Raw genomic sequence first — 23,213 nt, 5'->3', positions numbered from 1 at the left:
GGTATAATATCACAAGAGAGTGAAAATAAATTGAAAATAATGCGACAGTTTTTCGAAAATTTGTTGTCTGGCAATAGACACGAGAGCCCGCAGGGCTCGAGTGGCTATTGCCCAATGACAACAAATTTGAGTAAAAATGAAACATTATTTTCTTATTTATTCTTACTGTCGTGTGATATTCGTAAGATTATTTTTAATACGTATATTAGGGATATTTTCTTAAATGTGACAGTTGTCAAAACTAGGAAACTGGTTGCCATTAAACAGAAACAATCTACTTAAAAAAATTCTATCGGTAATTTTCTACAGTAGATAATTCTCAGTATAATTTTAATCTGATTGGACAGAATTAAACACGTGATCAAATATCTTACTATACGATTGGAAGTTAAAATCATCAAAAAATAATCAATTTAATTTAGATTTATGTAGCTTTCTATTGGCCAGAATCTCCTATGAATGAAATAATCGCGCTAATTTCATTAAAACATGAACATACAATAAGATAAATTCGAAATAAATTAGTAAATAATATCTAAATATTAGTTTATTGCATGTATTATAATATATTATATTGCCATATTACAAGCTATTTTACTTTCTCGCTCGCCGTGCGGGAAAATTTACTTTCACGCACACCGTGCGGGAAAGTGCAACTTTCGGAAACGAAATGCGTTCGTGAAAGTGGCTCTTTTAGCACGGCCGTAGAAAAATAACTATTTTCTAAGACATTACTAATTTTATTGATTTTCTAACAGAAATTTAATTGTTTGCAGCTCTTCAACCAAAGACAACACAAAAGAGAGGAAATTGCGCAACTAAATGTAAAAACTGATTCCAATAAATATCTGTTATGAAGTGAATTTATACGATGCTTTGACAACAATTTTTGTGTGATTTATGCCTGGTTGCACCAACAAATCTTAAGCTCCAGATTAGCCCAGCTCAGCTTATAGGTAGATAGGGCAGCTTTAAGTCTCACTTACTTTGAACCATAATTTTCAATTCTTATTGTAGTCTGGACAGATTGTAGGAGAATATGCCATTTTTGGGAAAAGTTATTTACCAGCAATTTTATTGGTGGAATCAAATCTTATGACCCTATATATTAATAATATAGGTATGCAAAGTCCGCAGATAGTGTGCTACTTTTTTTATAAACAAAATGGCGCCCAAAAATCGTGTTTTTTTCAATTTTTGCTCTATAACTCTAATTTAATTTATTATTTCCCGAGATATTCTATTTGTTTATAAGCTAAAAATTGTTTATAATTTTAAAATATTCCCGAGGCCGTCTAAATAGTCCAATTTCAATTCTGTAAAGTACATTAGATAGGTACAGTGTCTTTTTATACAAAAATCATAGTTATTCTTATGTATCAAAATTATTGTGGTTATTATAGTGACCATAAATTTTTAATTAACAATTCAAGTGTTGCTAAACTGTTTATTCAATTTCCATCGGCTTCTGGAATTATAATCTATACGAAAATAGCTTTTATATTGCCAAGCTATTTAATTATTGATACACAATTACTTATCTAAAATTTTAGTTGAAAATTAAAGATTTTGTTGGAAAACCCGCATTTTCCGGAGAAAATTTTCGTCGAAGTAAATCGGGAAAAACACGTCTTGATGCAGAATTTAATTACCTACGGTGAATTTTTATTTGGGTGTTTTTGGTGTAAAGTTAAAATCTTTGGAGTTTTAGAGCAAAACTTGAAAAAAAAACACGATTTTCGGGCGCCATTTTGTTTATAAAAAAATCTATCTGCGGACTTTGCATACCTATATTAATAATATATAGGGTCATAAGATTCAATTCCAGCAATAAAATTGCTAGTAAATAACTTTTCCTTGTATTTTGCTAATTAGCCCAGAGTATTGATCCAATTCACGAGGCATTGAGACAACTTGAAAATTGATCTAAGTCTCAATGGTGTAACGCGTATGTTTCGTAAGCTGAACTTAAGGCACGTCTTAAGCTTAAGATCTGTTGGTGCAATCAGGCATTAATTACCTATTAATAAGATGTAATTTTTGTACTGTTAAATAAAGATCCATCGAAAAAAATCAAAATTAAGTAGGTTGTAGTATTAAATCCTGGTGGAGGGCATTTCAGATATTTTGCAAATCATTTAATATCAAATCATTTGTCGTCATTGAAACATTTTTGTCGTCATTTCGTTTTTGCAATCTATTGCTATATGTCACTTAAATCAGACAACAAGTTTAGGAAATTCGAGACATCAAAAATGACCCATTTTTAAGGTGGTGCGTTAATTCAAAGCTACACCAATCAACAAAGGAGTTCGCCAGGGAGACGTTATTTCACCAAAGCTGTTCACACTGGGATTTGAAGACGTGTTCAAAGTTTCAAAGACATTAACTGGGTAGATAAAGGAACAAATGTTAATGGAAGAAAACTGAGTCATTTGAGATATGCTGACGACTAGTGATGAGCAAAACAAGAACAAGACCAAGACCAGGCTAGTCTTGGTCTTGGTCTTGTTCTTGCAAGCTTGGTCTTGGTCTTGGTCTTGCAGCTAAAAGGCAGTCTTGGTCTTGGTCTTGGTCTTGCACTAGCCGGTCTTGTTCTTGGTCTTGGTCTTGCTGCAAGAGTCTTGCTGGTCTTGTTTTTTTGGTAGTAATAATTTGAGCCAAAAAATTTCGAATAAAATGTACATTGAAACAAATAAAGATGTGAAGAATGAAACTATATTTTTTGCTTTAAAATTTTAACAGAATGTAGAATGTAGTTTCAAACGGATACCAATTTTAACATTATACATTCACCTAATGACCTAAATATTTCTCTCTATATACAGAGATTAGAGTATATTTTTATAATGGTAATGTTTATCAGTAGGAAAAAACCAGCATTTACAACCCTTGTTGCAATTGCCGACCTTCGGTTGTGTCACGTTGTGTTTTGCATGCTATCGATACCTGCCGCCTGCCTTCAGACCACGTCTTGAGTCTGGATTATTGTTTATTGCCCCTGTATTGTAATAAAATGTTGAAGAAAAAGAGCTTCTTAAAGGTGCCACAAATGGTCGGGGACCTTCAATTTACGGATTTTACGAAAATGGATAAACGGTTTATAGTTGTTAACACATAATTATCTGCTCCTTTCACTCGAACACTGTAGTATTTATCCTGCGAGGGTCAAATGTAAGAACGTAAATTAAATTTTTTTAAGAGAACACAAAAATCAAATATTTTTTACTCTATTTAATCATTATTTAATATAATTAACTTTTTTTATAAACTAACTAAAACATACTTTTTAGTAAATACGTACATATTTACCATACCTATTTATAGACCTAATACTATAACATAATAACTAAACCTAATGTAATTCTGTAATTTGTTATCTTGCAGTTCTTTAGTTTTATTTAAACTACATTGCTCTCGTAACACGAGTTATTCGCACTTTTTATTTTCACATATTTTTGGATTGAATACCCATTATGACATTTAAAAAGTTGAAAATATTTGAATGTGGGTAGTAAAAACTAGAATTTAAAACACACTGAAATTATGCGCATTCATTTCAAGTGCGGCACATACTATTTGTAGTACTTGCACTTTCTGGGGAAAACCTAGATTCTTCCAAATAGTTTTCAACTATGAAATAAGTAAAATTCTTTACGCGTTTGTCATCCGGGATTTTCACAAATAATTCAACTTCCAACCTTCGTTGATTGTAAAAAATTAATCCAAAAAATAATTTTACAAATTTCCCAGTATCGGAATTTTTGTCTTTATATTCAGAAACTGAACCTAAGCTTTGGATTTTGCGATACCAAGCTTGACACATTACAATCGACAACCAGTTATTTTTTATTCAGGCCACAATGCTTTCACAGCATTGTAAATCCCTTTTCAAAATCTATTATGATATTTTTTGTATTAATTTTAAATTTAACAACCTATATTTTTCCTAGATTATGCGAAAAGAATTTAAATAAGTGTCAGTATTTTTATTAGACAAAAAAGCGAAAACTACTGGTACATAAAAACCGTTTTTAATTGCATTTTTTAAAATGGATTACCCTATCTATAATTACATTTTTTTGTCTTACAAGTAATTTCAATTGTCCTTGAACTGTAGCCGTTTGAAAACTTGCCTTCTGGACATTTTGAAGGTTGAGAAAATGCAAACCGTTTGGCTTAATCAAAACGACTTAAAAATATAACCAAAATATTATGTATTTTAAAAATTCGATATTGTTTAAGGTTTCTTACAATGTCAGTATATATTATTGAACTAAAAAAATAAAGTTAAATAATAAAAACCAATTTTTCTCAAATAAGTGCAAGAGTCTTGCAGGTTGGTCTTGGTCTTGCGTGGTCTTGCAAGGTCCGGTCTTGGTCTTGGTCTTGTTCTTGCAAGCTTGGTCTTGGTCTTGGTCTTGCAACCAAAAGGCGGTCTTGGTCTTGGTCTTGGTCTTGGTCTTGCTGCAAGACCAAGACCAAGACCGCAAGACCAAGACCAGTCTTGCTCATCACTACTGATGACATTGTAATATTCGCTACAAGTTTCGAAGAATTACAGACCATGATGACGCAACTATTTCAAGCTTCGGAAAAAGTAGGTCTTAAAGTCTTGGACTTTAACTTAACGATGAACTTAAAGATGAACTTGGAAAAAACAAAAGTAATGACGAATCCACCGAACATTACAAAAATAACGTTGAATGACATAGATTTAGAAACAATAAGCGAATACATCTAGCTGGGGCAGATAACGAAATTTAATAAAGAAAATCATACTGCCGAAATTACCAGAAGAATAAGGTTAGCGTAGGCAGGATTTAGAAAAATGAGTTGGATCTTGAAAAACACTAAAATAGAACAACATTTGAGAACCAGAGTTTACAATCAGTGTATCCTTCCTATACCTACGTATGGTTCACAGACGTGGACACTCACCAAGGCCAATATGGATTATTTATTTATTTATTTATTTACGGGCGAACCCATTTTACAAAATAAGTACAATTTTAAAACAACTACAATAATTTAAAAAAATACAATTAACATGTCAAAGGTTTAAAACAAAATAAAACATTTATAAGCTAAAAATTACAAGACAATTAAACATGAAAGTACACAGACAAATAATATAAATAATAAACATAAAAAGTAGGTACCTACATCTGATAATAACTGTCGTCAAGTGATATTTGACAATACGGCCTTGAATCTATTTAAGCTGTAGGAAAAGTCCAGTTCCTGAAATTGACTTTCAATTCTTTGGCTTCGAGATAAGAACGAATAATGAGCATAATTTGTTCTATGCATTGGTACAGAAAATGAAACCAATTGTCTTGTCTGGCGGTTGGGAACTGCGAAATTAATTTTGGCTAACATATCTGGGCAGTCGATTTGTGAGTTAACCAGCTTAAATAATAGAATTAAGTCGTGATGTAATCGACGGCTTTTTAATGTAGTAATATTTAGCATCTGTAAAATATCGTCATAATGCATATACTGGCCAAGTTTAAACGCAACATGTCTAAGGAATTTATGTTGCACATTCTCAATTTTATCACTATACAACTGATAATAGGGAGACCTCACCGAAGAGCAATATTCCAGATGAGATCTAACCAACGAACAATATAGAATCTTTAATGGTTGGATGGACGTAAAATCAGAAGTAACTCGTTTGATATGTCCAAGAAGCCTCAAAGATTTGTTAATGATGGTTTTAAAGTGCTCATGAAAAGTTAGTGAGGTATCTAGCCATATTCCAAGATCTTTGATTACAGTTTGTGATGAAAGAACAGATGTATTAATACTGTAATCATATAGTAAATGGTTATTAGTTCGATAAAAACGCATGACATGACACTTACTTGTATTCAGTTCCATACCATTATTGATGCACCAACTTTGAAGTTTAGTCAAGTCGTCTTGTAATTTTTCAGCATCTTCACTTGACCTTATGACAGAAAATACCTTTAAATCATCAGCAAATAGGAGTACCACACCATGGTGAAAACTTTTAACTGTATCATTAATAAACAGATTAAACAATAAAGGTCCCAAGTGGGATCCTTGTGGTACGCCAGAAGTTACAGAAATTTCATTGGATTTAATACTGTTAAAACGTACAATTTGTTTTCTATTGGAAATATAATCTGCAAACCATTTTAGTAACGATCCAGTGATACCAAAATTTTCAAGTTTAGTTAATAGGAGCTCATGATTAACTCTGTCAAATGCTTTTGATAAGTCTGTATAAATAGCATCAACTTGATGACCTGCCTCCATTGCTTGTGTTATATAACTAATAAAATATAGAAGGTTGACTTCTGTAGATCTGCCACTGCAAAATCCATATTGTTGAGACGCTATTTTGTGCCTAAATACTAATGATAGATATTCTGTTAATATGGCTTCAAACAGTTTGGGAACGGTGCTTAATATAGATATAGGACGATAGTTCTTTATATCATGTTTATTACCGCTTTTATAAATTGGTGTTATATAACTCAATTTCCAGTAACTTGGGAATTGACCTGATGATAATGACTCATTGAATATATAATATAAGGGACGAGCTAATACAAAACTACAGTATTTCAATAAGATAGGAGGTACTGCATCAGGACCCGGACCTTTCCATGGTTTCAGATTAGTTAGATGTTGATAGACTTCGGAGATGCTAACAGAATAATTAGAAACATTCTGATCATTATCAGTTACGAGTATTTGATGTTGAGTTATATTATCCTTACGATACACGGATAGCAAATGAGAAGCAAACAGATTGGCAGATTCAGACATAGAATTGGACCTAACATTATCAAGGAACATTTCAGAAGGTAGAGAATTCTGGTCCTTATTGGCATTTGCAAATTTCCAAAACAACCTACTGTCAGCCTGGGCATCACTCACATACTGACTATAGCATTGTTCAGAGAGTACTTTACACTGAGATCTAAGGCACGAAAATTTGTCGTAACTGTCTAAATTCAACAATGTCCTGTGTTCTTGGTGTGCTATTTTTTTCCGTATAACTAGTTCCCGTAATTCAGGTGTAAACCACGGAGGAAATTTCTTAGCAGATTTTTTTTTGATGGGGACATGGATCTCGATTATTGAAAATAAGACATCGTAAAATATATTAATCATTTCATCTAAAGACTTACCCAACAGCAAATCATCCCACAAAACTGCACCTAAACAATCATTAATAACTTCAAAGTTTGCATTTTTAAAATCGTAATAATATTGTTCAGGAATGTTATCAGTGTTAGTATTTTTAAATCAGAAGTTACAAGTGGAGGGTGGTGATTATCGGGGGTAATGAGATCATCTATTGATTTTGAGACTATGAGAAGACTTTGAGAAAATACTAAATCCAATAGAACACCTCTCTCATTCACAATATTCGAGCACTGAAAAAGATTATTGAATGCAACCATATTTGATAATAAATCAATAGCATTAGTTTCAAGAAGATTAGCTTGTAAATTAGGTGTAGCTTCAGATGCCAGATTATTCATTCGATTATGGATAAAATAGTAAAGGCACAGAGAGCGATGGAAAGATCAATGCTCGGGGTGAGGCTCATAGAATAGATAAAAAAAGAATGTGTGTGTACTTTGTACGCACGTAAGAAGTTATAATTCTATTATATGATTATATGATTATAAACGAAATTAATATACTTTTTATTTATATTTTATTTAAATATTAAATTAATTTATACTTACTACTTCTCAAACATTTTTATTAAAACAGTGCCAAAAATTAAAATAATAAAAAAATAAAACATACACAAACTTATTAAAAATGCCACAAATGATTTCTGAACATCAATTGGAAAATTTTTTAACTAAATACGTATTTTCTGAAAATAAAATTATATAATAAATATACTTACAATCATAAAATGTATAAAAAAAATAAAAAAATAAAAGTTTCTATTGGGATTCGAACCAACTTACCACGCGGCTGGTATTTCCGTTGTATTGGGATTCACTCGCATTAAAACTTGGCCACAGAGACAGCTTGTCATTATGTGCGAAGATCGTCTAACTAAACAGATTAACCTTTTGACATTTTTAACTTATGTAAATCAAATTATTTTGATTTTGAATTGAAATGATTTAGAATTGAAAAAATACAACAAAACATATAGTAAGAAAACAATATATTAGGTGAATATTGATAGAAATTTTGATGGTAATCAAATGATGTAAATAAAAGTATTACATACTACTTATGTATTTTGGTAGGTTCAAGGTAAGTATCGGAGCCCGTATAACGACTAATAAATTTCGCAATCACTTGCGTCGTGCAAAGTGGCTATGTTCAAATATCATAACAAAATTTGATCAACTATTTATAAAACACTTACCAGTGAAAGATTCTTTAGCTTTGAATAAGCGAGATCTGCGGCACTCATTAGTCACAGTTTGATGAGCTTTCACATTGGCATGCAACAATCATCTCTTCTATGTAAATAAGTCCAAAAATATAATATGAAAACGATTTAAAAAGGCATTAACTAACTTTTTGTTTGTTGTTTCTCTTCCTACAAATTTTAAAACGCAACAAGCATACATTATAACCAAACCACAGTCCCACAGCTGTCATATTGGATAATTTTTGTCATGTCATTTGAACATCCAATCAGAACAAAGTTATAATGCGCATGCGCCCGGTCGCTAGGTTTTCCATATAAAATTTCACCGTCATTACGCCCGTAAAGAAGTATAACTTCAAAAAACAAATAAATGGATTAGAAGCAAAACCAAAGTAAAAGACGCAGGAGAACATGCTGCCAAATTAAAATGGAGCTTCGCAGGACACAATGCCCGATTGAAGGATAAAAGATGGAATCACGAAATACAACAATGGAGACCGTGATTAGGAAGAAGACGTAGAGGAAGGCCACAAATGAGATGAGCTGATTACATAAAGAAGTTTGGAGGACACAACTGGAAACAGGTGGCGCAAAATAGACAACACTGGATTGAATTGGGGAGGCCTATATCCAAAGTTGGGTTACTGAAGGCTGAAGAAGAAGAAGAAGAAGAAGCGTTAAGTTCTTGGAGTAGGTAGTGTTAGTGTATATGTTACAGTTCAAGTTGATTATCCAGTTGGAGTTGACTCCAACTACATAGTTGGAGTCAACTCTAACGGCTGGTTTCAGTAAAAGTTGATTATAAATATAAAATAAAGATTTATATTCAACATTTACTAGTAAAAGTAGACTCCAACTAGGAAAAGTATACTCTTCCCAATGCCATTTAGCAAAAGTTGATTCTGATTCACACAAACAGCCGATTCTAGAAATTAAATGTTTCCTACTGAATATGTTCAAATTAGTCTAGACTGTATCGTCGCCCCCGTTAGGTAAATTACTCCGATTCGAATTTTTTGCACAAACTTACTCAAAAAGAGGTCCTTATAACAAATCTACTGGGTGCCAGGCAGTACCTTGATCGATAAATTGTTTTTTAAACAATTTTTTTAGACAAATTCACAAAAATAATTTTTTCACTTCGAACAATTTTTTTTTTAGATCATTTGGGTTATTCTGAGCAAAAAAAGGTATTTTGTGATTTTTCTCTAAAATTGATTGTTGTCGAGTTATACGAGATTTAAAATTTGAAAAATGCGAAAATAGCCATTTTCAAGGCTTAATAACTCGGTTAAAATCCATTATTATGAAAGTCAGAAAGTGACCAAATCAAAGTTTATAGCCCCCTCTACAAGATCCAGCAGAAATTTTTGTCATTATTTTATTACCAAGCTTTATCTTTAATTATTAACAATGAGCGCTAAGTGCGTACTAGGCGGCCGTCAATGGTGAGTGCTAAAGAGATGCACCATTCCAGCAGTCCAATGGCGCATCTTACTCGCACTCACATTGACGATCGCCTCAATACGCTCTTAGCGCTCATTGCTGATAATTAAAAATAATATATTATTAATGAAATAATGACAAAAATTTCTTCAGGATCTTATAGAGGTAGCTTTAATCTTTGATTTTTTTAGTTTCTGACTTTCATAATATATAATATCGTATGGCATTTTTGCCTTTCGGACAGTTCCGGCGCCAATTACATCTTTAACCCTGATTCAAGTAACTAGTGTCGATGTACACTAGCCCAGGGGACCGACTGCTTAACGTGCTCTCCGAGGCACGGTGAGACGGCTCGTGTCATTATTGAAAATGAAAATGGTTTGTCTTTAGCAGGGCTCGAACCCACGTGCACTGGCGTATGAGGCCAGCGATTATGCCGTTACTCCACGGCCGCTCGCTCGACTTTCACAATAATTATCTTTAACCGAGTTATTAAACCTTGAAAATGATTATTTTGGCGTTTTTCAAATTTTAAGTCGCTAATAACTCGACAACAGTCAATTTTAGAGAAAAAAAGGCCCAACGGATCTAAAAAAAATTTGTACGAAGTGAAAAAACTATGTATTTTTGCGAATTTGTTTAAAATCATTGTTTATCGCCAAACTTCACTAAAATCATTCATTATTGTACTCATTTTCGGCAGTAAAGTAACACTTTGTTGTATTGAAAGAAGAATGTTACTTTACCTGCCGCGATAATTAATCAAATTAACCGAGATTGAATGTAAGTGGTCAATGGCAGCAATCGATTATTTATTTGAGTGAAATTAAAATTTATTTACTTTAATTATTAAAAATATTGTACAAAATTTATCTTATTATTAATAAAATTTATGTCAAAAAGTAAAATTCTGTAGTGTTTCGCAATTATACTCATACAAAATAAATCAAAACTTTACAGATTTAGTAATTAGGTAGGTATACAATATTGATAACTACCGATTAAACATCAAAACCGGCCATCATTCAAAAGTCATCTGTCAGTACTGTCATTACTGTCATACCAATTTTTTATTTCGTCTAAAATTAAAAAAATTTCCTCAAAGTTGTAAGTAAGTGTTAATGTTTTTTATGATTAACGATACAATTTTGTACGCACCACCTCAATACTCTTTATAGAACGCGTCTGTTCCTCTGCTCGTAATATGAGACTCGTTCGATAAAGAGTCACTTTACTGACTGACTTTACTGAAATTGGTTAAACAATTTTTCGACCGCGGTACTGCTTGACACCCTGTGTATTTGTTATAAGGATTGTTATACGGATGTATTTCTTTGAGTAAGTTTGTGCAAAAAATCGAATCAGAATAATTTACCTCACGGGGGCGACGTTACAGACTATACTAATAAGTAGTTGAAACGGTCAAAACAAAGAAACGCACACTCATCAAAAATGCACTTGAGATTCTCGTATAATCAACATTTACTGAATCGATCCAGGAAGAGTCAACTCCAACTAGTAAAAGTTGATTTAAGTTTTTAAAATCAACTTTTACTGCTCGTTTCAGTTGGAGTTGACTCCAACTAGTTGGAGTCAACTCTAACTGAGAATCAACTTGAACTGTAACATTATATGTTTTTACATGGAAAAACGACAAAAGCAATATTTGTGTCCTTGATAAATGCAATAATTTATTTTTATCAAAAACTCAAAGTAGAGTTCAAAATAAGTACCTATCGCTCATATCGAATTTTCCTTATCTGTATCTATAATTTAAAATATAGCTAATCTAATTCTCTGTGCTTAACCACCTGTGGATTATTCTTGATCTGATGATTTTTCGGGCATAGACATTCGCTATACATACTGTTTCTTCCACAATGTCACTAAAAAATATAGAATCAGAATCACCTGTTGATACACCCGGTATACTTACAGCTTTTCAAACATGTTATAAAATAAGCATTCCGCGACGTTGCCATATCATTACCAGAAATAATAAGATTTATATTTTTGTATCCGAATTTGTTGTTTTTCCTGGACATGTGTGAATAATAATACAAGGCCGGTTATAATTCAAAGGCCATCTTCTGCACATCGTACTCCTCTATATTTTCTTCTTCGTAAGGGTGTAGTTGCGTCATGTAATTTGTTTGACTATTTGTTGCTTGGCTTTAAATAGTGAATGAGTAACCAGTCACCAGTCATGCTCTTTATTAAGTCCGACCGTCGTACTGGATATTTTCCTCTCGATCTTTTGTCCGTTACGTTGCATTCTCTTCTTCTAGTTATAGGTATAGTATAACAGTTTTAACTGAAACCCTCAAAGTCACTTGCACCGCATAAACGAACGTCAGTGGTCTCTTATCGTCGCGGTTGCAGGTAAATCGGTTTTACTATACATATGTCCAAAATATATGGCAAGTCTGGCTTTTATGTTAAGTTCTAGTATTGAATTATTTGTGCGATGTATGTGGTTCAACAGTTCAACATCACGTGCTAACAAAATAAGCAACTTTTATTCGAGACATTTTTTCAAATTATGGATATTTATTATTTAGCGTATGTCTACATCACAGTTTTTGTACATAAATAAAAAGTCATTGTAAATAATAATTAATTTTTACATACAAAAATTTAGTTGACATATTCAATCGACTGCCATCGTAGGATATGATCGGACAGTCCTCCACTAAATGTTTGCTCTTCTCATGCCTTCGATACTAAATTGGCACACTCGTACAGTCCATTTATTAGTAGTTGTCTCATATTTAATTACTTAAAAAACTGTGATATCTTTCTGCCAGGAGATCTTGGAAAAGATTGTCTGGCGCCTCTTGTGCTAGTCCATTTAGATTATCCAGAGTGCACGTACAGTATTATCCTGTTGACGCGAACTAGCTTTACACCTCATTATGGATAGATGGCGCTATAATCGGAAAAAACGATTGTTGGAAATGGAAAATTAAATTAAAAATGGAAAGTCCCCACTTAAATGGAGAACTTTACTTATCTTTTTTTGGTTTTAGGACCTAATAATCACAACCCAATTGGTCCCCATAACGCTCGAGTAACTGCAAATTTAGCATACTTTACTCCAATTACTATCCGTATTTTTGTGAGTTTGACTATTGCCGATTTGACTATTCTGATGAGTCTATTGTTAATAATAACGGAATTAAATAGTCTGACCACTTCATAGCCTGTCATGTTTCTTATCTCTGTTTGATTGTTTCTGTTTTTATCGATGATTATTACTTTCGTTCTTTGTATATTTATTTTCAAACCATATTCCGTATTCACTATGCCCAGCTTATTCATAATTTGTTTCAGTTCTTCTGGTGAAGACGCTAATCTAATATATCCGTATCATCAGCACATGGTCGGACTATAATTTTTCTTCCTCCCATAGTTGCCCCCATTTGCCATTTCTGAAAAACTTCACGCATAGGTAATGTGTTTACTACATATATCGAATCTAATAGGGGATATTATACCTCCCTGCCGAACTCCAGATTTCAATTTGAAGTTGTTCGAAATCACATTATTAGCCAATCAACTATTTTCAATGGAAAATATGCCACAATTTTACCAAAAAACATGATTTTATTAACGTTTCGAAGCCCAAATCGGGTTTCGTTGTCAAAATACAAAATACTACTGATTTAGACAACGAAAATCAGTAGTATTTTGTATTTTGACAACGAAACCCGATTTGGGCTTCGAAAAGTTAATAAAATCTTTTTTTTGGTAAAATTGTGGCTTATTTCCCATTAAAAATAGTTGATTATAAAAATGCCACAAGGAAATAGCTTCAGAACAACACATTATTAGCTCTTACATTAGCGGTCTTATCGTCGATGTGTCAAAAATGAATTGGCCGGCTCAAAATCCAGAGTTGAATCCAATTGAGCATGTTTGGGACCATCTCAAAAGAAGAGTAAGAAACAGATTACGTGTTCCATTAAATCGTGAGCAGCTTTGCTTGACTCCCATGGAAGAATTGGAAGCTTTTCCTCAAGAAAACATCCAAAATTTGATCAATTCAATGCCAATTCGAATGAAAAGTGTAGTTCAAAATAGAGGTGGGCTGGTAATAGATAATATTAAAATCATGACTTTATTGTAATTTTTATAAAGAAAACAGAAAAAATATAGGGTAAGGAAAGGTATATTGGTGATAAAAATGAAAAATACTAATAATATAGGACTTTAACAACTAAGCAAGAAATAATTTTTTACTTTATTATGTTACTTATTATTTAAAGTAAATATTTATGTAGAAGAGTTAATTTAACAAAAAATGAATAATAATGATAGTAATAAATGTCAAATTGACATACAAACTTATGTTAGGTAAGTTGGTGACACGGTAAGGTATATTGGTGATAGTGGTTAGAAAATTTGGTGAAACAACCACAATTTAAGGAATTTAACTTACCAGATTTTTTATTGATAATTAGTTTATTTAATGGTTTTATAAAGAAAACAGCAATTTTTTCAATAAATATGTAACCGTCTCTCACATTCGATAAGAAATGGCTCCACTGCCGACTGTTGCACAACGCAACGGTCAAAACAGTATGTTTACTAAAAGCGGATGCGCGCATTGCGAAATCGTAATATACGTTTGTCCTGCTTACACTCGTAACAACTTACTAGCGCTGTGTCATGAATGTGCTTGCATAGGGAACTGTGTTGTAATCTGATTAAAAATTATAACCAAATTACTTGTATCACCAATAATATACCTTTCCTTACCCTATAAAGAAAATATTTTTAATTTTCCCTTAAAATCATCATTTTGGGAGCAGTTTTTTTCGGCATTTGTTATATTATAAGAAATGATTGTATATACTGCATTAGAATATATTCTTAGGGCCGGTTGTTCGAACGCTAATCAACAATGATCACCATCAAATATTTAATTAATGTCACAACTGTCAATGTCAACTTTGGTTGGGTTGCTGAAAACGCAATTGATTATAATTATGAGATTAGTTAATCAATTAACATAACAATTATTAACATAATTGATTGACTAATTTCATAATTGTAATCAATAATTATGTTTTCAGCAACCCAACCAAAGTTGACATTGACAGTTGTGACAGTAATTAAATATTTGATAGTAATCATTGTTGATTAGCATTCGAACAACAGGCCCTACTTTCCACAAATATCTAATGACAATCAATTTCTTATATCTAGGATTCGTACAAATTTTAAAAAATGCCACAAATTCTAGGTCACCTTTTTGAAGTTATATTTCTTTAGGCGCGATTGAGAGTAAAATTTCATAATACTGCGCGCATGCGAACACAGACAGTATGGCGTTTAGTTGCCAAATCTTTCTAGTTATGTATAAATATATCAGTGCACGAAAAGGTGTGAAAAGAATATATTAGTGTTTTTAGTAAATATATTTATTATAATTTTTGTGTCTGGATTTGTCTTCCTCAGGAGTAAGATGACTATTATTAAAACATTTTATTGTATATTTATTATAATCTTATCCGTCTTATCCAGTAAGAAATTCGATTACATTTAGAAATACACAAGCTAGAACTAACCTTATGTTGAATTCTCCTCTATTCGTCATGTGCAGCTATTATATTGCCTTAAGTATTTACTGCGATATATTTAACAGCAGTTTAAAGCAACTTATTTCTATGGCCAAGATCTACCTAGGTGATTAATAATTTATTTCTTTACGTTCAATAGTATGTTGTTCGTTGCTAATCTTTCAAATTATGTATCAGCGCAAATAAGCCATTAAAATAATATATTAGTGTTTTTTAGTAAATGTATTATTTATTATAATTTTTGTGTCTTTGGATTTGTCTTCCTTGGGCGTAAAATAATAAAATATCTATTTTCATATTTCACTTGTCACCGTGATGTGTAATTATGTATACATATCCGAAACGTCAATAACAGACGCCTTGATAGCCTGGTTGGTAGGGCATTGGACCAGAGATCGACAGATCGCGGGTTCAAATCCCGGACGATTCATGTTCCTTTTTTTTTTATTTTTGGCATTGTTAAGTTTTGGTCAATTTTTGGTAATTATTGTTAATTTTTTGTATTGTAACTGCTAAGTATATTTATTTCGTTGAAATTATATACATAATAGAAGTACCTATAACTTCTTACGTGCGTACAAAGTACACACACATTCTTTTTTTTTAATGACGCGCGGTGTATTTAGGGTGGCGGCGAATAAAATTAATAAGGTGCGTTCGCGGGTACATTTGACAAATTGTCGCCGACAATTTCTAACCTCACTTAATATAAATAATACCGTTAATAGATAAATATACAAGGTATATTTACTTTTAATTAATATTAATAACTAATTATTAAATTATACTAGGTAAATATACCTTGTATATTTATCTATTAACGATATTATTTATATCATTTTAAAGTGCGCATGCGTTTTGCTGCTAATTTGTCGCCGACAGGCACCCGCGAATGCACTTAATACTATGATGATATCCAACGTTTTGTAAGGACATGGTACATGAAGAACAAAGAAACAGAAAAAACAAAAAAAATCCACGAAATTTACCTAAACACCATAAATCCATCCACATCTTGGCAACACCGCCATCAATCCAACACACTCGCAGTCGCAAGTCGCAATTTTTAGTGTTGTGACTGTGACGTAAATCCTTAAAAAGCAAACGCGAATCGGTGAAATTATCTTATATCGATATCACGTCGCACGTTTCTGTCTGGACTAATTTTATGTGTAATTATTAATAACAATTAGTGAATTTACAACTAATAGCTGCAACAATAAACATTAGGTAAGTGCGTGCATTTATACAGATAAAAAATTTCCTAGTTTTGAAGGTTATGCTACTTGTATGATATGTCAGGTCAGTTGATTTTCATCAAATATTTTAATACATTCATTACGACCTTTGACACTACCGACATATAAAACGTGCGATTTAAATCATTTTGTATATTTAATTAGCAATTGACCTTGAATGCTATGTTTCCGTCCCTATGGAAACCGAAAGTTTTGATTTGATAGCTTGTGCTGTTTTTTTTATTTTTTCTTATTAGATGATAATCAAATCGCCTTGTAACTTCAGAACTTTCAATTATTTTGATATAATTCTCACTTACTGCGTTTTACTGCGTGTTTAATAGCACAGGAAATCTTGATATAGTATTTTTACTGTAAAAGCGATATTACCTAGGTGAAAATTTTTGACGTAAGAGAACTGTCAAAACATTAGAATGTGACTTTTCATTATTGCCATGTTTATAATAAACATGGCAATAATGAAAAGTCACATTCTAATGTTTTGACAGTTCTCTTACCTCAAAAATTTTCACCTATGTAATATCGCTTTTGTAGTAAAAATACTATAAACTGTATTTTACTGTTTATTTAGTATGTATTTCTAAGAACATTAGTTTTGAATTTTTGATAATTACTTGACTTAAGAGCCATCTCCCAATCAGAGGTTGATATCCAGTGGCGTACTGATTTACTTACTGATAGATCATCGGGCCCTGGTACCAGTTGCGGGCCCGCCCGTCAAAAAAAAACACACATTGTATATCAAAAGTTTTTAATAAACATTAAATATAAATCATCATATACAGGGTGATCAACTTCTGTGACAAAGTACAATATATCTGTTATTATACAATATATGAAAAAAGTTGTTAATAAAAGTTATGTAATGTATGTTATGTAATGTAAGTTATATAATGTACACTTTTAAAATTATTGAGAAATATACAGGGTCCTCCATAACACGGTGCCAAACCAAAGTTAGGTTTTTTAAATGGAACACCCTGTATTTTATTCAAAATCTGGTTTCTCTACATTTTTCTGATTCAAGAGATATAACACTTGTCTAGGGTTATAGCGAGTGTTTCATAGTTACGGTTACGAGCACTTTTATTAAAAAATCAAACTGATATGATCGTCCTGTATGTTTCTAACGGTGTAATATAAACTTATTTTTTTACTGCTTTTGACTGTCAATATTGAAGTAGTTTTGCAACAATGTACAATTTTTTTATAACTACACAAATTGTATACAGGGTAAGTCAAAATGTAAATAAAAGAATTTCTTCATATTTTTAAATGGAACACCCTGTATTTTATATTATTATCGAAAAGTTCTATCAGTATACTTGCATATCTTTTAAATATTCCCTATACCTAAAGTTATTAGTTTTCGAGATATTTTAGTTTTATTGTTGATAACAATATGTATTACTTAGTTATTAATAACAATACTTTAATTTACTAAAATTTATTAAGAAAACTAAATTAAATAAAAAAATGTTCAACGTGCTTTGTATGTTTCTTATAAAAGGTGTTCAAAGTTACCTCACATAACGTCTACACAAGCCTGGAGACGAGTTTCGAAAGACCTACTGACGAGTGTCCCGAAAAGATTGGTCATAATTTATACCACACATTCTGCGGTCAAAAATAGTTCGATTGAACCTAACTTACTGTAGTAAAAATGTGCTCATAAAAAAGTTACAGCCCTTTGGAGTTACAAAATGAAAATCGATTTTTTTCAATATACCGAAAACTATTAGAGATTTTTTATTGGAAATGGACATGTATCATTCTTATCGTAGGAATATCTTAAAACAAAATTATAGTGAAATTTGTCCATCCCATAAAAATTTTATGGGGGTTTTGTTCCCTTAAACCCTCCCAAACTTTTGTGCACGTTCAAATTAATTCATTATTGTGGTACCATTAGTTAAACACAACATTTTTAAAACTTTTTTTCCTCTTAGTATTTTGTCGATAAGCCAGTTTTTATCGAGATGCGGCTTCTCTTTTAATATATTTACATACAAATTTTATGGGGGTTTTGTTTCTTTAAAAACCCCAAATGAATGTGTACGTTCCAATTAAACTATTATTGTGGTACTATTGGTTAAACACAGTGTTTTTAAAACTTTTTTGCTTTTTAGTTTTTTTTTTCATAAGTCACCTTTTATCGAGATGTGGCTTTTTTTCAAAATATACCTAAAAATGTAAATTACAAATAAATTTTCAGATTATTAACAGGTCTCTATAATCTTACTTAACCATATTATACAAATATGTGGTGGATACGACAAATATTCAAAATATCTCGATAAACACTGGCTTATAGAAAAAGTACTAGGAGGCAAAAAAGTTTTAAAAACATTGTGTTTAACTAATGGTGCCACAATAATAATTTAATTGGAACGTACACAAAAGTTTGGGATGGTTTAAGGGAACAAATCCCTCATAAAATTTTTATGGGGTGCACAAATTTCACTTTAATTTTTTTTAAGGTGTTGCTGCCATAAGAATGCCACATGTCCATTTTCAATACAAAAACTCTTAAGAGTTTTCGATATATGAAAAAAAAATCGATTTTCATTTTGTAACTTCAAAGGACTGTAACTTTTTTTGTGTGCATTACTATATATAGGTAAGTGAGGTTCAATCAACCTATTTTTGACCTCAGAATCTGTGGTATAATTTATGACCAATATTTTCAGGACACCCTGTATATGTATATCCACTCTTCATTTCATATCATTGTCCCCTCATTATGTGTCCCAGACATTGTAACTTTCTTATGTTTATTGTGTTTATTGTTTCGTATTCTTTGCCCATTTCTCGCAATACTTCTGTGTTCGTTTTCTTCTGTGTCCATGCTGTTTTAAGCATCCTGTAGCACCATCTTTCAAATGACTGTAGCTTATTTATGTGTTCTTGCTTGAGTATTGCAGCTATCACATCCATATTGTAGTATTGAGAACATGTAACATCCCAGAGCACTTACTCTCAGTTCTAATCTAAGGTTTTTATTGCAGAGAATTGTTTTCATTTTTACAAACACATTTCTTGTTCTAACAATAAAACACTGAAAACGTTTGTTTTCTATACTTCCACAAAATTTATTACAACTATGCGACTACAGCTGTTTCGACATAGTGCCTTTCTCAAGTGATTTAGATTACTATGGGTTTGCCTTTTTAAAGTCTTTAACTGAAGAGGTTGAGGAGTGGGGAGCTGTTTGTCTCGAGTTGGTCATTCAGAATTATATCTGTATTTTTCAATTTAATAATTTCCATAGATTCTAATAAAGGTAGCTTAAGGCCTTTATTTTGAATATGCAGAATTTGAAACTGTTCATTAAAAGAATCATTATGATCTAGAAGGTGAAGTGCGTATGTAGAAGTGTCTGTTTTTCTATTGTTGAAAGCCCTTTTGTGTTCTGCTATCCGTTTGTCAAAAGTTCTGCCAGTTTGACCGATGTAAGTTTTCGGACAGTCACTACAAGTTAGTTTGTAAACACCACTCTGTAGTTGTTTTCTCTTTCGGCTCTTATTGTTCTCGATATATTTGCTTAAGTTGTTAGTTCTGAAAGCTGGTGTCACATATCACATATCTTACCAGTATATGTGATAGAGCAGAAAGTAGTGGGTTCTTTCTGTGGTGGTGGATAGACTAATTTCAGGGCTTTCTTATGGAGTTTTTGGTTTAAAATTTTGTTAATTGTTTGTTCGTTATAGCCATTGTTTACTGCTATGTGTTTAATGATGTTCAGTTCTATCTCGAAGTTATTTTTTGACATGGAAATTTCTGTCAGTCTATGTATCATACTATGGTAGGCTGCTGATTTGTGTTGTGTAGGACTGGATGATGAATTCTGTATAGTTGTGTCAGTATGGGTAGGTTTATGATATACGGAGAACTCATGTTTGTTGTGTAGTCTGGTAATTGTTACATCTAGAAAGTTTATGGACTTTATTCTGTTCGGTTTCTATTGTAAACTCAATATTACTATGAAGTGAATTAATGTATGATAGAAATTGGTCAAGTTGCCTGTTAGTTCCTGTAAAGCATACTAGTATATCATCCACATATCTTCACCAATATAAGAACTGTTTAAATACGGAATGTTTAGAAATTGTTGTTACAATCTGGTTCATAAATACGTGTGAAATTAGTCTATCCACCACAACAGAAAGAACCCACTACCTTCTGCTCTATCACATATACTGGCAAGATAACAACAAAAATAGCCAGATACATAAAAAAGAAAGGAATAACACCAGCTTTCAGAACTAACAACAACTTAAGCAAATATATTAAAAACAATAAGAGCCGAAAGAGAAAACAACTACAGAGTGGTGTTTACAAGCTAACTTGTGGTGACTGTCCGAAAACTTACATTGGTCAAACTGGCAGAACCTTTGACAAACGGATATCAGAACACAAAAGGGCTTTCAACTATAGAAAAACAGACACTTCTACAGACGCACTTCACCTTCTAGATCATAATCATCCTTTTAATGAAGAGTTTCAAATTCTGCATATTCAAAATAAAGGCCTTAAGCTATCTTGATTAGAATCTATGGAAATTAATAAATTGAAAAATACAGATATAATTCTGAATGACCAACTCGAGACAAACAGCTCCCCACTCCTCAACCTCTTGAGTTAAAGATTTTAAAAAGGCAAACCCATAGTAATCTAAGTCAGTTGAGAAAGTCACTCTGCCGAAACAGCTGTAGTCACATAGTTGTAATAAATTTTGTGGAAGTATAGAAAACAAAAGTTTTCAGTGTTTTATTGTTAGATAAAATGAACTTCCATCAAGTAACGGTCGAATCCATCAATTACATTTCCTGTTATTTCTATCCTGGTCCTTATTTCTGTTGTTTGATTATTATTTTCTGAAATCCAGTTTCTCAGATATTTGTATTTATCAACCCTTTCTATCTATACATCTCTCAAATGTTTGCATATTTGTTTTCTCTGTTATTATCATGATATGTCCATATGTAAACAGAAAATTTTGATAGCCTCTGGCTGTTTTATATTCCTTATTTCTGATGATAATCAAATTGCCTTGTAGAGTTTCATTTATTTTGATATAATTCTCACTTAGTATGTTTTACTGCTTGTTTAATAGCATAGCAAGCCTTGATACACTATATTTATAGTGTTTATAATTATAACATTTTAAAGAACATTAGTTTTGATATTTTCACTTAAGGAAACCAGTTTTGTTCCAACCAGTTTGATGATTCCTTGAAAAATAATTATCTAAGTCTGGTTTTCATTCATTTATTTACTTGTGAGCTTGTCTTTTATTTTTACTTCTATCATTGAACGCTTTATCCTTTTTTGTGTCTGTCTTAACTTTGAAGCATTGTTTTTTGTTAGGATTAGTGGTTCAGATCCATAGATCATTATTGGCAGAAAATTGAGCAAAGACTTTCCACTTCAGATTAATTTGTATGTATGTAAGTATGTTTTAAAGCTCCTTGCACTGCTCATCCATGTGCTGTTTGTCTAATTTGTCCTTGTTTAATTGTCCTTGCCTACTCTAATTTCTTTTCCAAGGTATATGTATTTATCAACAAGTTCTACTTCGTCTCCCTGAGTTTTTGAATTGTTACTGGGCAGGAAGTTCATCATGTATTTTGTGTTGAAGATATTTATTTTCAAACCGATTTCTCTGCAGGCTCTTCCTGGTTTTTCTAATATGGTGTTAATTTCACCTAGATTTCCTCTCTTATCAAAAGATTTCATCTAGATTCTTATCAAAACTGTATTATCAGCATAACTCAGCTGGTGCAGTCTTTCCCTATCTACATTTATCACTTTAACCCTTTATCCACCCAATCAATGGTTTTAAAAGTCATTTATAAAAAGCTTTGGGTATAGTGTGTCATCCTGTCTGACCTCTTTGAATCCCTGGCATTACTGTTTTTGTGTAACTTTACTAATCTTCAATAACGGCTATTAATGCAACTTTCATTTAATGCTTAAATTCAAGCAGAAATCGGGGAATTAAAGTAGCTACTTTATTCGCCAGATTTAGCTCCATCTGATTTTTTTTTGAAGGTTCTTATTGAAATTTTACAACATTAACTTTTCCTGATTTACCCAAACCATTTTTGTCCTCACATTTATTGTTAATATATGTGTATAATTCAATGCCACTTTTATTCTGCATCTTCTTCTTCCTTTATATAAACAATTTTTCTTGTTCATTGGTGGGGCCGATGTTTATAATTTTTTTATTGAAAGGATATTGGCACTATAAGTAATACAACAAGAATTAAAATTCAGTTTATTGCAGATTTATATATATATATATATATATATATATATATATATATATATATATATATATATATATATATAATTCAGTTTATATTTAAATTTAAACAAATTTTAGGGGTAAAAAAATAAAATATTCATTAATCTACAAATAAAACGCTGAAATAAAGTTTTAAACTGTTTCCTCATAGATGACATATTAAAATTAAAAAAAATTGCAGCAATTTGTTAAGTACTTTTAATTCACAGGGAATTTGT

At 31.7% G+C, this 23,213-nt stretch overlaps 3 protein-coding genes across 3 annotated transcripts in view; 2 read left to right on the top strand and 1 right to left on the bottom strand.

Moving 5' to 3' along the window:
* The window catches only part of LOC114326209 (ras-related protein Rab-34), a 31,984-nt gene extending 29,924 nt beyond the window's left edge, over positions 1–2,060 (top strand). The window contains exon 6 of the mRNA XM_028274488.2: positions 777–2,060. Coding sequence (XP_028130289.1) covers positions 777–835 — 59 coding nt within the window. The 3' untranslated portion in view covers positions 836–2,060. The remainder of the gene's footprint in view (positions 1–776) is intronic.
* Positions 1–5,956, bottom strand: part of LOC114326208 (uncharacterized) — a 44,551-nt gene extending 38,595 nt beyond the window's left edge. Inside the window, exon 1 of the mRNA XM_050646189.1 lies at positions 5,871–5,956. The gene's annotated coding sequence lies outside the window, so the exon portion shown is untranslated. The remainder of the gene's footprint in view (positions 1–5,870) is intronic.
* Positions 5,957–16,454: 10,498 nt separating this feature from the next.
* The window catches only part of LOC126881725 (NADPH--cytochrome P450 reductase), a 217,556-nt gene continuing 210,797 nt past the window's right edge, over positions 16,455–23,213 (top strand). The window contains exon 1 of the mRNA XM_050646180.1: positions 16,455–16,653. The gene's annotated coding sequence lies outside the window, so the exon portion shown is untranslated. The remainder of the gene's footprint in view (positions 16,654–23,213) is intronic.

The sequence above is a fragment of the Diabrotica virgifera genome, chromosome 3 (genome assembly GCF_917563875.1).
Source record: "Diabrotica virgifera virgifera chromosome 3, PGI_DIABVI_V3a".
Lineage (NCBI taxonomy): Eukaryota > Metazoa > Arthropoda > Insecta > Coleoptera > Chrysomelidae > Diabrotica > Diabrotica virgifera.
The sequence above is the reverse complement of the archived record's forward strand: the minus strand, read 5'-3'. Positions and strand labels throughout refer to the sequence as shown.